Here is a 12,334-nt window from a genome sequence, read left to right as displayed (position 1 = left end):
ACGTTTCCTCGCATCATTTTCCTAATAAAGAGAGCTGAATGACTAAGTGCAGATTGAAGCATATTTGCAGGGGTACCCAGCCCATGCAGAAATTTGTTTTACTTGACTCTACGTGTTTGTAACAGGGATTTTATTTCTCTTCCTTTCTCAATGATGGGGGTGGGGAGTGAAGAAAAAAGGTGGATGTTTTGTTTGAAAAAAAATTAAGTTTAAAAATAAAACAAAAAATATGAATGGAGAAGAAAGGTCCGTAGAGCTCATCTAACCCAAAGTCTTACAGAATTTTACAGAAGAAACTGAGAATCAGAAGAGGCTAAGCGACTTGTCAAAGGGAATCAGTAATTTATAAGGCCGAGATTCGAAACCAAGTATTTTGTCAACAAATCCCATATTATTTCCCCTAGGTAGCTTTCAAAGCCAACGCTTGGACTACAATTACCATGAGGCTTCACGAGAATAAGGTTGTCCACTCTCCAGGTACTTTTCGCGGACCCGCCCCTTTCCCTCAGATGCTCCCTGCAGTCTAGAAAGAATGTCGGTGACGTCAGCGAGATCTCGCGATGGGAGGGGAGGAGTATCTGGGCTGTGGCCTGCCTGCTTTGGGAGTTGAGGGAATTGGATCGGAGGCTCAGAGCCCGTTCGGAGGCTCAGAGCCTGTCCGAAGGCCGTGATGCCTCATTCCCGGCGTGTCAGTCACCTTCTCGATCTGTGAGTGCCCCGGTCCCTGCCCCGTCGCAGCATCTCCCTTCCCAGTCCCATTTTCCGGAGCCTTCCTGCCCTGGACAGGCTTTGTCCCCATCCCGGGAACTTCCTTCCACCGGCAGCCGCCCGTCACCGCCCAGGACCCCAACCGCTTAGTCCCTCGCTCCTCGGGGCCTCTCCTCGAGAACTGCGCCCTAATTGCCGCGAACATCGGGCGTCGCCGCGCTCTGTGTCTGTTTTTGTTTTGTAGCGGTTGGGCCCCGGTGTTTTGTCCCTTGACCTGGGATGTTGGGGAGAGAGGGAGGGAAGCCTTTCTGAACAGCCTTGGGCAAACTAGGTTTGGCCCCTTCCGGAGGGGCCTGCGCCCCAGGATTTCGGTTAGTCATTCACTCACGCGGTAAAGATTTATTGGACACCTATTATGTGCCAAACGCTGTGCTCAGAGCATATCTGAAATCAGTAGCCCTAAAAGCCATCAGTTCTGGAGCTCCATTCCCGTTTGGGGGGCTCAAAGTGAATGAATGAATGAAGCATTCACTAATAATGGCTAGCATTTTATGTCGCATTAAGGTTTGCAGAAACAGTTTACAACTATTGTCTCATATGATAAAACTTCCCTGGGAGGTAGGTGTCATGCCATTATTATTGTCATCTCCATTCTACAGAGAAGCAAAGAAACAGAGTTTTGTTCAATGACAAACAACTAATAAAGTGGTACTGGATTTGAACTTGGGTTTTCCAGGTCCACTCCTCTATTCAGTGGCCACTTAGCTGAGCTTAAGCTAGTAATTGCTCACTATGTACAAAATCATTGTCTTAAGGCTGGGGTTACAAATAGAGAAGTCAGACAATCCCTTCCCTCAAAGACCTTGTATTCTGAAGGAGGGAGACTAACGCAGATAGGTTTCGGCTACAAGTCAGATGGAAGCTATTCATGGTCCTTAGGGTGCTGCAGCAAAGCAAATACATGTAAATTAAATCGTTTCAGTGTGCAGACTCTTCCAGACTACATTTTCAGTTTTCTTGGCTGGAGTGGTTTACCATGTCTTTCTCCAGTTCATTTTACAGATGAGTAAATTGAGACAGACAGGATTGAGTGACTTGCCCCACTAGTGTTTGAGGCTAGAGTTGTACTCAGGAGGATAAATTTCAGGCCCAGTGCTCTCTCCCTTGCACCATCTAGCTGTCCCCACCCCCTCCAAAGTACCCCCACACAATTAAGTTGTTTTCTTGTTGTCATTAAGTCATTTCAGTCATATCTGACACTTTGTGACCCAATTTGGGGTTTTCTTGGCAAAGATACTGGAGTGGTTTGTCATTTCCTTTTCCAGTTCATTTTACAGATTAATATACTGAGGCAGGTAAAGGACTTGCCCAGAGTCACACAGCTAGTAATTATCTAAGGCTAAATTTCAATATGGGTCTTTCTGACTCCAGGCCCAGGGCTCTATCCACTGTGCCACCTAGTTGCCCACAAATGTAAATTACCATGTTGCAAAATAATTTTCTTGAAGTCCTGGGAAGACCCACAAATGAAGAAGAGATAAAATTTGTGGTTTTTGTCTTGGAGAACCATGTTACTGAATACACACTCATTGGGAAATGGGAGACATCTTTTTTTCTCATTCATATGAGTTGCTGAATATTGTTCCTGAGGACCAATACTTAAAATGAAAGAAACAATTGAAATCTTTACACCATGATAGAAGCAGACAGAGCTCATACTCAGCTGCCATAGTTAGAAAGGGATAGGAGAGCTCATCCAACCCTCATTTTGCACATAAAACTGATTAAGTAATTTGTCCAGGATTAATGGGTTGTTCTTTGTGCTCAAGGAAGACCAAAATGACATCATTTTGTCAGGACCAATGTACAGCATGTCTGACTGTGGCTGACCAGACCAATATGACCTTGAAGGTTTCTACCACAGGTCAGACACAAATAGTCCATTTAAACATTTGGAGTAGAGATGTCTCTAAATGTGTGTATCTCATGTTTCTTTTGAGCTGCTACGGTTCTGGTTTGCTCATAGAGTAACAGTGCCTTCTTTGATGTTGGCATGCCATGCCGAATGGTCCTGTGCCAGTGTCATACATATCTCATAATTCCAAAGTTTTTGATTTTCTGCCTCACTCTCATTTTCCTTCCCAATTTTTCTTCTACCTCTGTTACTTGATTTTCAAAATCTTTTTTGAGCTCTTCTATGGCCCAAGACCAATTCACATTTTTCTTGGAGGCTTTTGATGTAGGAGCTTTGACTTTGTTGTCTTCTTCTCAGTATGTTTTGATCTTCCTTGTCACCATAGTAACTTTCTATAGTCAGTTTTTTTTCTGTTGTTTGCTCATTTTCCCAGGCTATTACTTGACTTTTAACTCTTTGTTAAAGTAAGGCTCCTCTTCCAGGGTGGAGGGCTCAGTGTCCCAAGTTTTAGGGGTTTTGTGAAGCTGTTTCCAGAGATACTTCTGTAAGTTTTCAGTTTTTCCAAAGTGATACGATCCAAAGAGAGATGTTTACTATTCTCCTGGTCTGTGAGTGACCAAGAGCACTCTCTTCTGCCCTAGAACTTTGAGGAGGGTCCCCCCTCCACTGTGATTGTAAGCTTTGCTATGCTAGTGCTCCTCCTCACCCTGAGACTGCCACCCAGGATTGTGACCCAGATCTGAGTATCCACAAAGCAACAGAGTCCTGCCTCAGTGTTAGCAAAAATACTCCTGTAATCTCTTTCTGACCAGTTGTTTGATCCCCTTACCATCTGTGGGCTGAGAGCTCCAGAAGCAGCTGCAGCTGCCAGCACTGCCTCAGCTGCTGGCACTGCCGCTGCTGCTGCTGATTTAGTCAGTCTAAAGGCCTGCTCCTGGTTTGTTGTGGCCAGGGCTGTGCTAGCAAGGGCTGTGCTGGACTGTAGTCCATTTTCACCCAGGTGCAACAGACCTTTCCTGCTGACCTTCTAATTTGTCTTGGGCAAGAAATTTGTTTCACTTTGTCTTTTTGTGGTTTCTGCTGCTCTAGAATTTCTTTAGAGTCATTTTTTTTAAGGGTACTTGGAGGGTTTGGAGGATAGCTCAGGTGGGTCCCTGCCTTTATTCCGCCATCTTGGCTCTGCCCCCTCAATTCTAAAGTTCTTCAAAGAGACCTTGAAAGTGTCCTTGTATCACTTCTTCTGACCTCCATGTGAGTGCTTGCCTTCTGTGAATTTTCTGTAAAATAATCTTTTAGGCAAACTTATGTTTGGCATTTGAACAATATGGTTAGTCCATCACAGTTGTGCCTTCTGCAGTGGAGTTTTAATGCTTGGCAGTTCAGTTTGAGGAAGGTATCTTATCTTGCCAGGTGATCTTTAGAAACTTCCTAAGACAATTCAAATGGAAGCAATTCTGTTTCCTGGCATTAGTCTGGTAAACTGTCCAGGTTTCACAGGCTTATAACAATGAGGTCAGCACAGCACCTCTGTAGACCTTCAGTTTTGTAGGCAGCCTAATATCTTTTCTCTCCCACACTTTCTTTGAGAGCCTCTCAAACACTGAACTAGTTCTGGCAATGGATGAATCAACCTCATCATCTATGTGGACATCCCTGGAAAGTATGTGAATTTATCCACAGCATTCAGTATTTCTCATTTTGCTGTAACCAATGATTCCATGTATGGATGGGTGTAGTGTTGGCTGGTGGAGAACTGGTGTTTTCTTGGTGTTACTTGTTAGGCCCAAATTAACGCAAGCAGCAGAGAATCAATTCATACTTTGTGCATCTCAGTTTCAGAGACTGCATCGAGTGCTCAATCACCTGCAAATAAAAAAATCATGCACCAATTCTCCCTGCATTTTAGTCTTGGCTTGTAGCCTTTTCAAGTTAAATAGTTTATTATTAGTGCAGTAGCTGACCTTGATGCCATTTTCATCCTCTTTGAAGGTGTCTAATAACATTGCTGAAAACATTATGCTAAAAAACATGGGAGCAAGCATACAGCCTTGTTGCACTCCATTGGTGTCATGAAATTGATGTACGATATTGATGAACTTCTCCAGGCAACCAAATTTTTTTCCTTATTTTTTTCCAAAAAAATATTCATTTTTAGTTTTTAATATTCAACGTTTTATAAGATTTTGAGTTCTAAATTTTTCTCCCTCCCTCCCCTCCCCCTTCCCTAAGATGGCATGTGATCTGGTATAGGCTATATATGTACAATCATATTAAACATTCCTATATTAGTCATGTTGTAAAAGAAGAATCAGAACAAAGGGGAAAAACCATGAGAAAGGAAGAAAAAAGAGAGAAAATAGTATGTTTTGATCTGCATTCAGGCTCCAGAGGTCTTTCTCTAGATGTAGATAGCATTTTCCATCATGAGTCTTTTGGAATTGTCTTAGATCATTGCATTGCTGAGAAGAGATAAGTGTATCCAAGTTGGTCATTGCACAATGTTGCTGTTACTGTGTACAGTGTTCTCTTGGTTCTGCTCAGTTCACTCAGCATAAGTTCATGTAAGTCTTTCCAGGTTTTTCTGAAATCTACCTGCTGATTGTTTCTTATGGAACAATAGTATTCCATTATATTCATATACCACAACTTGTTTTGCCATTCCCCATTCGATGGACATCCCCTCAATTTCCAATTATTTGCCACCACAAAAAGAGCTGTTATAAATATTTTTATACATGTGGGTACTTTTTTTTTAAGATCTCTTTGGGATATAGACCTGGTAGTGGATGCTGGATCCAAGGGTATGCACAGTTTGGTTGTCCTTTGGGCATAGATCCAAATTGCTCTACAGAATGGCTGGATCAGTTCACAATTCCACCAGCAATGAATTAGTGTTCCAATTTTCCTACACATCTTCTCCAACATTTATCATTTTCCTGTTTTTTCATGTTAGTCAATCTGATAGGTGGGATGTGGCACCTCAGATGTGTTTTAATTTGTATTTCTCTAGTTAATAGTGATTTAGAGCATTTTTTCATATGACTATAGATAGCTTTAATTTCTTCCTCTGAAAAGTCCATCTTCATATTCTTTGACCATTTATCAATTGGGGAATGATTTGTAGTCTTACACATTTGACTCAATTCTCTATTTTAGAAATGAGGCCTTTATCAGAGACACTGCCTGTAAAAATTGTTTCCAAGTTTTCCACTTCCTTTCTAATCTTTGTTGTATTGGCTTTGTGCAAAAACTTTTTAATTTAACGTAATAAAAATGATCCATTCTGTATTTCATAATGTTCTGTATCTCTTATTTGGTCATAAATTCTTCAATTCTCCATAGATCTGACAGGTAAACCATTCCTTGTTTTCCTAGTTTGCTTGTAGTATCAGTCTTTATATCTAAATCATGTACCCATTTTGACTTTGTCTTGGTATAGGGTACAAGATGTTGGTCTATGCCTAGTTTCTGCCATGCTATTTTCCAGTTTTCCCAGCAGTTTTTGTCAAATAGTGAGTTCTTATCTCAGAAGCTGGGGTCTTTGGGTTTATTAAACAGTACATTACTATGGCCATTGGCTACTGTGTCTTTTGTACCTAACCTATTCCGCTGATCCACCACCTTAGCCAGTACCAAAGAGTTTTGATGATTGCTGCTTTCATGCAACCAAATTTTGACAGAATTTTCCACAAGCCCTCATGACTGACAGTTCAAAGGCCTTGGTCACATCAATGAATGTTGTGTACAAAATTCTGTTCTGGTTCTGGCATTTCTTCTGGAGTTCTTGGGTAGCAAACACCATATGAAGTATTCCTTGGGCCTTTCTGAAGCCACACTGGCTTTCAGGCAGTTGGCCATCTTCCAGGTGAAGAATCAGCCTATTAAAGAGGACTCTGGCCAGAATTTTACTAACAAGTGTCTAAGAGAGAGACCCAATGGAGGCATCCTTGAATTCCTAGGTGATATTGCCATATAACTTGGAAAATTTCAGTCAGCTTTTGTAAGAGCAGTGGACCCCCTGCCTTGTAAATCTCAGCTGTAATAGAATTAGCACCAGGTGCTTTGCCACATGAGCAGAGCCTAATGGCCTTCGCAATTTCTTTAGTTGGAAATTCAGCTAGGGGGATTGATTTTAACCTGAAGTATATGATCATTGACTTTAGCACTGATTGATGACAGTCTATTGAGAACACTAGGGGAGTGTTCAGTCTGTCTCTCCAGGATCATATCCTTATCACTAATCAATTTGGCTCCATCAGCAGTGAGAAGTTGAGATGTACCATAGGTCTTTGGCTCATAAATAGCCTTCAGGGCATCATAAAAGTGTTTTGGATTGTTAGCAGCATAAAACTGAATTTCATCTGCCTTCTTACTGAGCCCAAAATCCTGCATCTCTCTAAGCTTTGCTTGCACTTTACTTTTGATGGAGAGGTGGATGAACTTTCCTGTTGGTAAAACCCTGTAGTGGTCTTGTTTTTCACTTAGCAGCTTCTGAATTTCCCTATCATTTTTGTCAAACCAATCTTGATGTTTGTGAGTGTTCTGGATCAGATGAATAAATGCTGTGCTGTACACCAAATCTCTGAAAGGTGCCCACTCCTTTTCTGCTCCACTGCTGCCATCTGTATGTTGCATAGCTTTCCTTCCAAGTTTGCAATGAATTGTTCCTACTTGGAGAAGTGCTCTAATCTGTTGCTATTAAATCTTCTTGTAGTCATCTTGCCTTGGGCTACCACTTTTGTTGAATGTGAATATTTAGCTTGGAGAGAATATGTCTATAATGAGCCTAGCACTCTGCACCATATATCACCTTTGTCACTTGTACATCTTGTCTGTTTCTTCTCCTTATAATGACGTAGGCTCTTAAATGCCAGTGTTTTCTGTGAGGCTGCATCCACTAGGTTTTATTGCATTTAGGTAAACAGAAGACAGTGTTGGTAATGAGAAGGTCATGATATGCCAGGGTCTTCAGAAGTAAGTGATCATTGCTGTTGTTGTTTCCAACTCCATTCTTCCTAAGGATTCCCTGCCATTTCTGGTAGTCTGTGCCTACTCTTGCATTAAAATCACCCCAAATTATAAACTTATCTCTTTTTTGGTACATTGATGATGAAGGTCTCCAGGTCTCAATAAAATTTTTCTTTGACTAAATTAGGGTTCATCATGGTGGGAGTATATCCACTAATAATGGTGGCATGGTGCTTTTCTGCAAGTAGCAATTGCATTATCATGAATCTGCCATTCACTCCTTTGGTAGGCATACAAGCTTGTTGAGTAGATTAGGTTCAATTTCAAAACCTACATCAGCTTCACACCACTTCCCTTCACTGTGGCAACTCCAGAAAAATGTATATCCAGCTCAGACTTTGGTAAGCTGAGCTTCATTTGCCAGCCCTATTTCACTCAGGGTTGCTATTTGGATGTGATACTGAGTTCTCTCACATCAAGAGCTGTTCGTCTTTCAAGTCTACTGGATTTTGTGTTATCCATAAGTGTGCATGTATTCCATGTACTGATGGGTAGAGATTCACTTTTACAAAAGTTTTTGTACATTTTTTTTTTGTTTTAACCATGGGGTAGGTTCCTTGCCTGCCATGGTAAGCAGGCCAGGGTTGGGTGAAGCAGAAAAATTTTAGGACATCTTTTCTAGCTCCTTCCTCATACTAGGAGGTGAGTAATGTGGTCCTTAAAAGGCTGCTCAGACACCCAAATTGTTCTCATCCACCCATTGTGCTGGGGGGACATATTCACATGCTTGGGGTAGACACCCATTTAACTCACTGAAGGGTTTGGGACCAACCTGGTTTAGCCTGTACACCCAAAACATTTTACAGGGGTGTGGCCTCTGAACATGCTATAGTTTCTTGGAGCCACACGTGAAAGTTGGGTGAATCAGGTAGACACCAGAGGTAGAAAGAAGCTCTTAAAAAGGCTCAGCAACCCTCACACCAATGGTATTAGTCTTCCCTGAACATACTCTTTTATCAGTAAAGCAATAATAACAATGTAGATGATTATTGTCAAAATGCCGATGTAGTTCTGTATCACAAGGTATATGAGGCTCTCCACATAGAAGGTAGAAGTAAACCATTTATTCAGACACCAGAGAACCATATCCCACAAGCAATTTATCCAATGTATCAGAGCAGTAAAACATTCAATACACAATATCACAACGTGGAGCCTCACCATCCCAAAAACTCTCTGACCCCCTGCTGGGGTCTTCCCCAAACACGAACAGTACGGCTAAGTCAGCCTGTTCAGCTCCATCACAGTGGTGGCCATTAGCAGCCATAACTGCTCATGCTCCCTCTCTCTCCCTCTCTCTCTCTCTCTCTCTCTCTCTCTCAGCATTTCCTGTGACATAACTTCCTTTTCCTGTCAGGAAGCTCCTCCTGCCACATGTGACTTAGGCTTCCTGTGACATAAGTAGGTCACGTGACCTATTAATGGGTGGGAAAGATCTTCAAATCTAAATTGCTCTTATAACCCTATACCCCTCCAAGATTTAAATTGCAAAACAAAGAGTAGAACCCAGTGCCTTTCCACTGCATCTTTCCACTACATAGCTTGCTGTGCTATGGCTTGTGCTCAGAGGTTCTTTGGCATGGGGTTGTTTGTGGAGACGTAATCAGACATTTAAGAAGAAACACTGGTCTTAACGTGCTGCATACAACTGAATAGCTCAGACAAATAAATCTTTATAAAGCTAGCATTTACTGAAGCTGTATCTGGAATGAAAACGTCCCTTCTTATCTCACAATCACTACCTTAATTAAGAATTAAGTTCCACTCTTATAAGAGGCAAATTCTGATTCCTCACTCCCACCCTTACCTGAATTATTCCTGCCTCTCTCTCTCAACTACTTTGAATTTACTTTGTATATATTTTGTGTTCTTATCTGCATAGGTGTTATTTCTACCCAACAGATTATAAGTTTTTTGAGGGTACAAAAATATTCTTTTTTTTTTCTGTGTATACTCAGTGCCTAACACACAGTAAGTATTTAATACATACTGATTGACTGAATAAATGCATACCCACTGTATTGTATGTAAAGTACACCTCTTAACCCAAGATCTCTTCTGCCTTCACTGCCCAGTTCAAGTCTGATCTCATAATCTGATTTTTGCCTTTCTGGAGAGTCCAGGCATCAGTGGATCTTTCTCTTCTCTAAATTTCTGTAACAGGAACCTTTTATGTCAGTCAGTCGGCTAACATTAATTACCTATGTGCCTAAGCCCTGGGGACACAGATAAAGGCAAAAATTAGTCCCCGTTCTTAAGGAGCTCCCAGTCTAATGAAGAAGAGATCATGTACAAGTTATGTACAAACAAGATACATAGAGGTTAAATTGGAGATATTCCAACAGAGGAAAGGGGAAAGGAGGAGAATCAGGAAAGGCCTCTTGCAGAAGGTGGGACTTTCCCCAAGACTAGCTTCCCTGGAAGTAGAATTGAGGGAGAGTGTTCTGGGCATGAAAGACAGCAAACAAAAATTCTTGGAGCTGGAAGATGGTGTGTTTTGTGCAGGAAAGGATACTGGTGTCACTGGATCAAAGAGTAAGATTGGGGAAGGAGATATAATGTACAAGAATGGTAGAAAGGTAGTATCGAAAATGGATTTTTAGGAGAATATAACTGACTCACATTTTGTGCTATATTTGTTGTAGTCTCTTTAAGATTACAAAAGAAAACTCAAAGGACTTTGAATAGTTCCAGGAACCCACCCACTTCTCTTTATCCTATCTAATAAGGCAAGGAGCTTAATAATGTTCATTAACAGACTGATAAAGAAGATGTTGTTGTCTTTGGTCTGGTGTGAAAATATGTTGAAGGCCTTGTAATAGTTTAAGCATCTTTTTCCTTTCCTAAAAATGTATTTTTTTTGGGGTGGAGCCAAGATGGCAGCTGGAAAGCAGGGACTTGCGTGAACCTATAAAAATGGCTCTGAACAAATTCCAGAACTGCAGAAACCACAAAATAGCAGAGGGAAGCAGGGATCCAGCCCAGGACAGCCTGGATGGTCGCTGGGTGAGGTCTGTCCCGCATGGAGCTGGAAGTGGAGGGGAGCAGAGCCCAGCATGGGCGGTGGCAGGGCCAACCTGACCAGGAGCTGGGCAGAACAGGCGCTAGCACCCTGAATCAGCGAGCTGTGGCAGTTACCAGACTTCTCAACCCACAAACACCAAAAACAACAGAGGTTAGGGGGAAAAGCTGCAGGGGACAGAGTGAAAAGAGTTCGTGGTTCGGCCACTGCCCCGGGGGCAGTGGGGGTGGTGCAGCTACAGAGCTACAGCTGCAGTTGCTTCTGGCCCCAGGCCCACCTGGTGGGAGGAATTAAGTGGCTGATCAGAGCGGGAGTGCAGAGCCACCTTAAGATCTGAGTCAGGTCCAGGTTGGTGATTCTTAGGGAAGGAGGAGTACTGGTGAGGCAGAGCTGGCTGTATAGAAATAGCTCTGAAAACAACAGCACATCTCCTCAAGCTTGGAACAAAGTACTCTTTACTCTACAAGCAGTCATACCCTGACGAAAAATTCAAGGGTCAAGTAAGTTGGCTGGGAACATGGCCAGGCAGCGAAAACACACCCAGATTCAGTCTCAGACTTTAGAATCTTTCTTTGGTGACAAAGAAGACCAAAACATACAGCCAGAAGAAGTCAACAAAGTCAAAGCGCCTACATCAAAAGCCTCCAAGAAAAACATGAACTGGTCTCAGGCCATGGAAGAGCTCAAAAAGGATTTGGAAAAGCCAGTTAGAGAAGTAGAGGAAAAATTGGGAAGAAAAATGAGAATGATGCGAGAAAACCATGAAAAACAAGTCAATGACTTGCTAAAGGAGACCCCCAAAAAATACTGAAAAAAACATTGAAGGACACAACACCTTAAAAATAGACTAACTCAAATGGCAAAAGAGCTCCAAAAAGCAAATGAGGAGAAGGATGCCTTGAAAGGCAGAATTAGCCAAATGGAAAAGGAGGTCCAAAAGACCACTGAAGAAAATACTACCTTAAAAATTAGGTTGGAGCAAGTAGAAGCTAGTGACTTTATGAGAAATCAAGATGTTATAAAACAGAACCAAAGGAATGAAAAAGTGGAAGACAATGTGAAATATCTCATTGGAAAAACCACTGACCTGGAAAATAGATCCAGGAGAGATAATTTAAAAATTATTGGACTACCTGAAAGCCATGATCAAAAAAAGAGCCTAGATATCATCTTTCAAGAAATTATCAAGCAGAACTGCCCTGATAGTCTAGAGCCAGAGGGTAAAATAGAAATTGAAAGAATCCACAGATCGCCTCCTCAAAAAGATCCCAAAAAGAAAACTCCTAGAAATACTATCACAAAATTCCAGAGCTCCCAGATCAAGGAGAAAATATTGCAAGCAGCCGGAAAGAAACAATTTGAGTACTGTGGAAAAATAATCAGGATAATACAAGATCTAGTGGCTTCTACATTAAGGGATCGAAGGGCTTGGAATATGATATTCCGGAGGTCAATGGAGCTAGGATTAAAGCCAAGAATCACCTACACAGCAAAACTGAGTATCATGCTCCAAGGCAAAATATGGACTTTCAATAAAATAGAGGACTTTCAAGCTTTCTCAGTGAAAAGACCAGAGTTCAATAGAAAATTTGACTTTCAAACCCAAGAATCAAGAGAAGCATGAAAAGGTAAACAAGAAAGAGAAATCACAAGGGACTTAC

At 41.7% G+C, this 12,334-nt stretch overlaps 1 protein-coding gene across 2 annotated transcripts in view; it reads left to right on the top strand.

Moving 5' to 3' along the window:
* The first annotated feature begins 549 nt into the window (after positions 1–549).
* AMN1 (antagonist of mitotic exit network 1 homolog) overlaps positions 550–12,334 on the top strand; it is a 106,370-nt gene continuing 94,585 nt past the window's right edge. The window contains exon 1 of one of the 2 annotated variants that reach the window (XM_036759679.1): positions 550–708. In XM_036759679.1, coding sequence (XP_036615574.1) covers positions 671–708 — 38 coding nt within the window. In that variant the 5' untranslated portion in view covers positions 550–670. The remainder of the gene's footprint in view (positions 709–12,334) is intronic. The other variant, XM_036759680.1, reaches the window with a different exon arrangement.

This window comes from Trichosurus vulpecula, chromosome 5 (assembly GCF_011100635.1).
Source record: "Trichosurus vulpecula isolate mTriVul1 chromosome 5, mTriVul1.pri, whole genome shotgun sequence".
NCBI lineage: Eukaryota > Metazoa > Chordata > Mammalia > Diprotodontia > Phalangeridae > Trichosurus > Trichosurus vulpecula.
The sequence above is the reverse complement of the archived record's forward strand: the minus strand, read 5'-3'. Positions and strand labels throughout refer to the sequence as shown.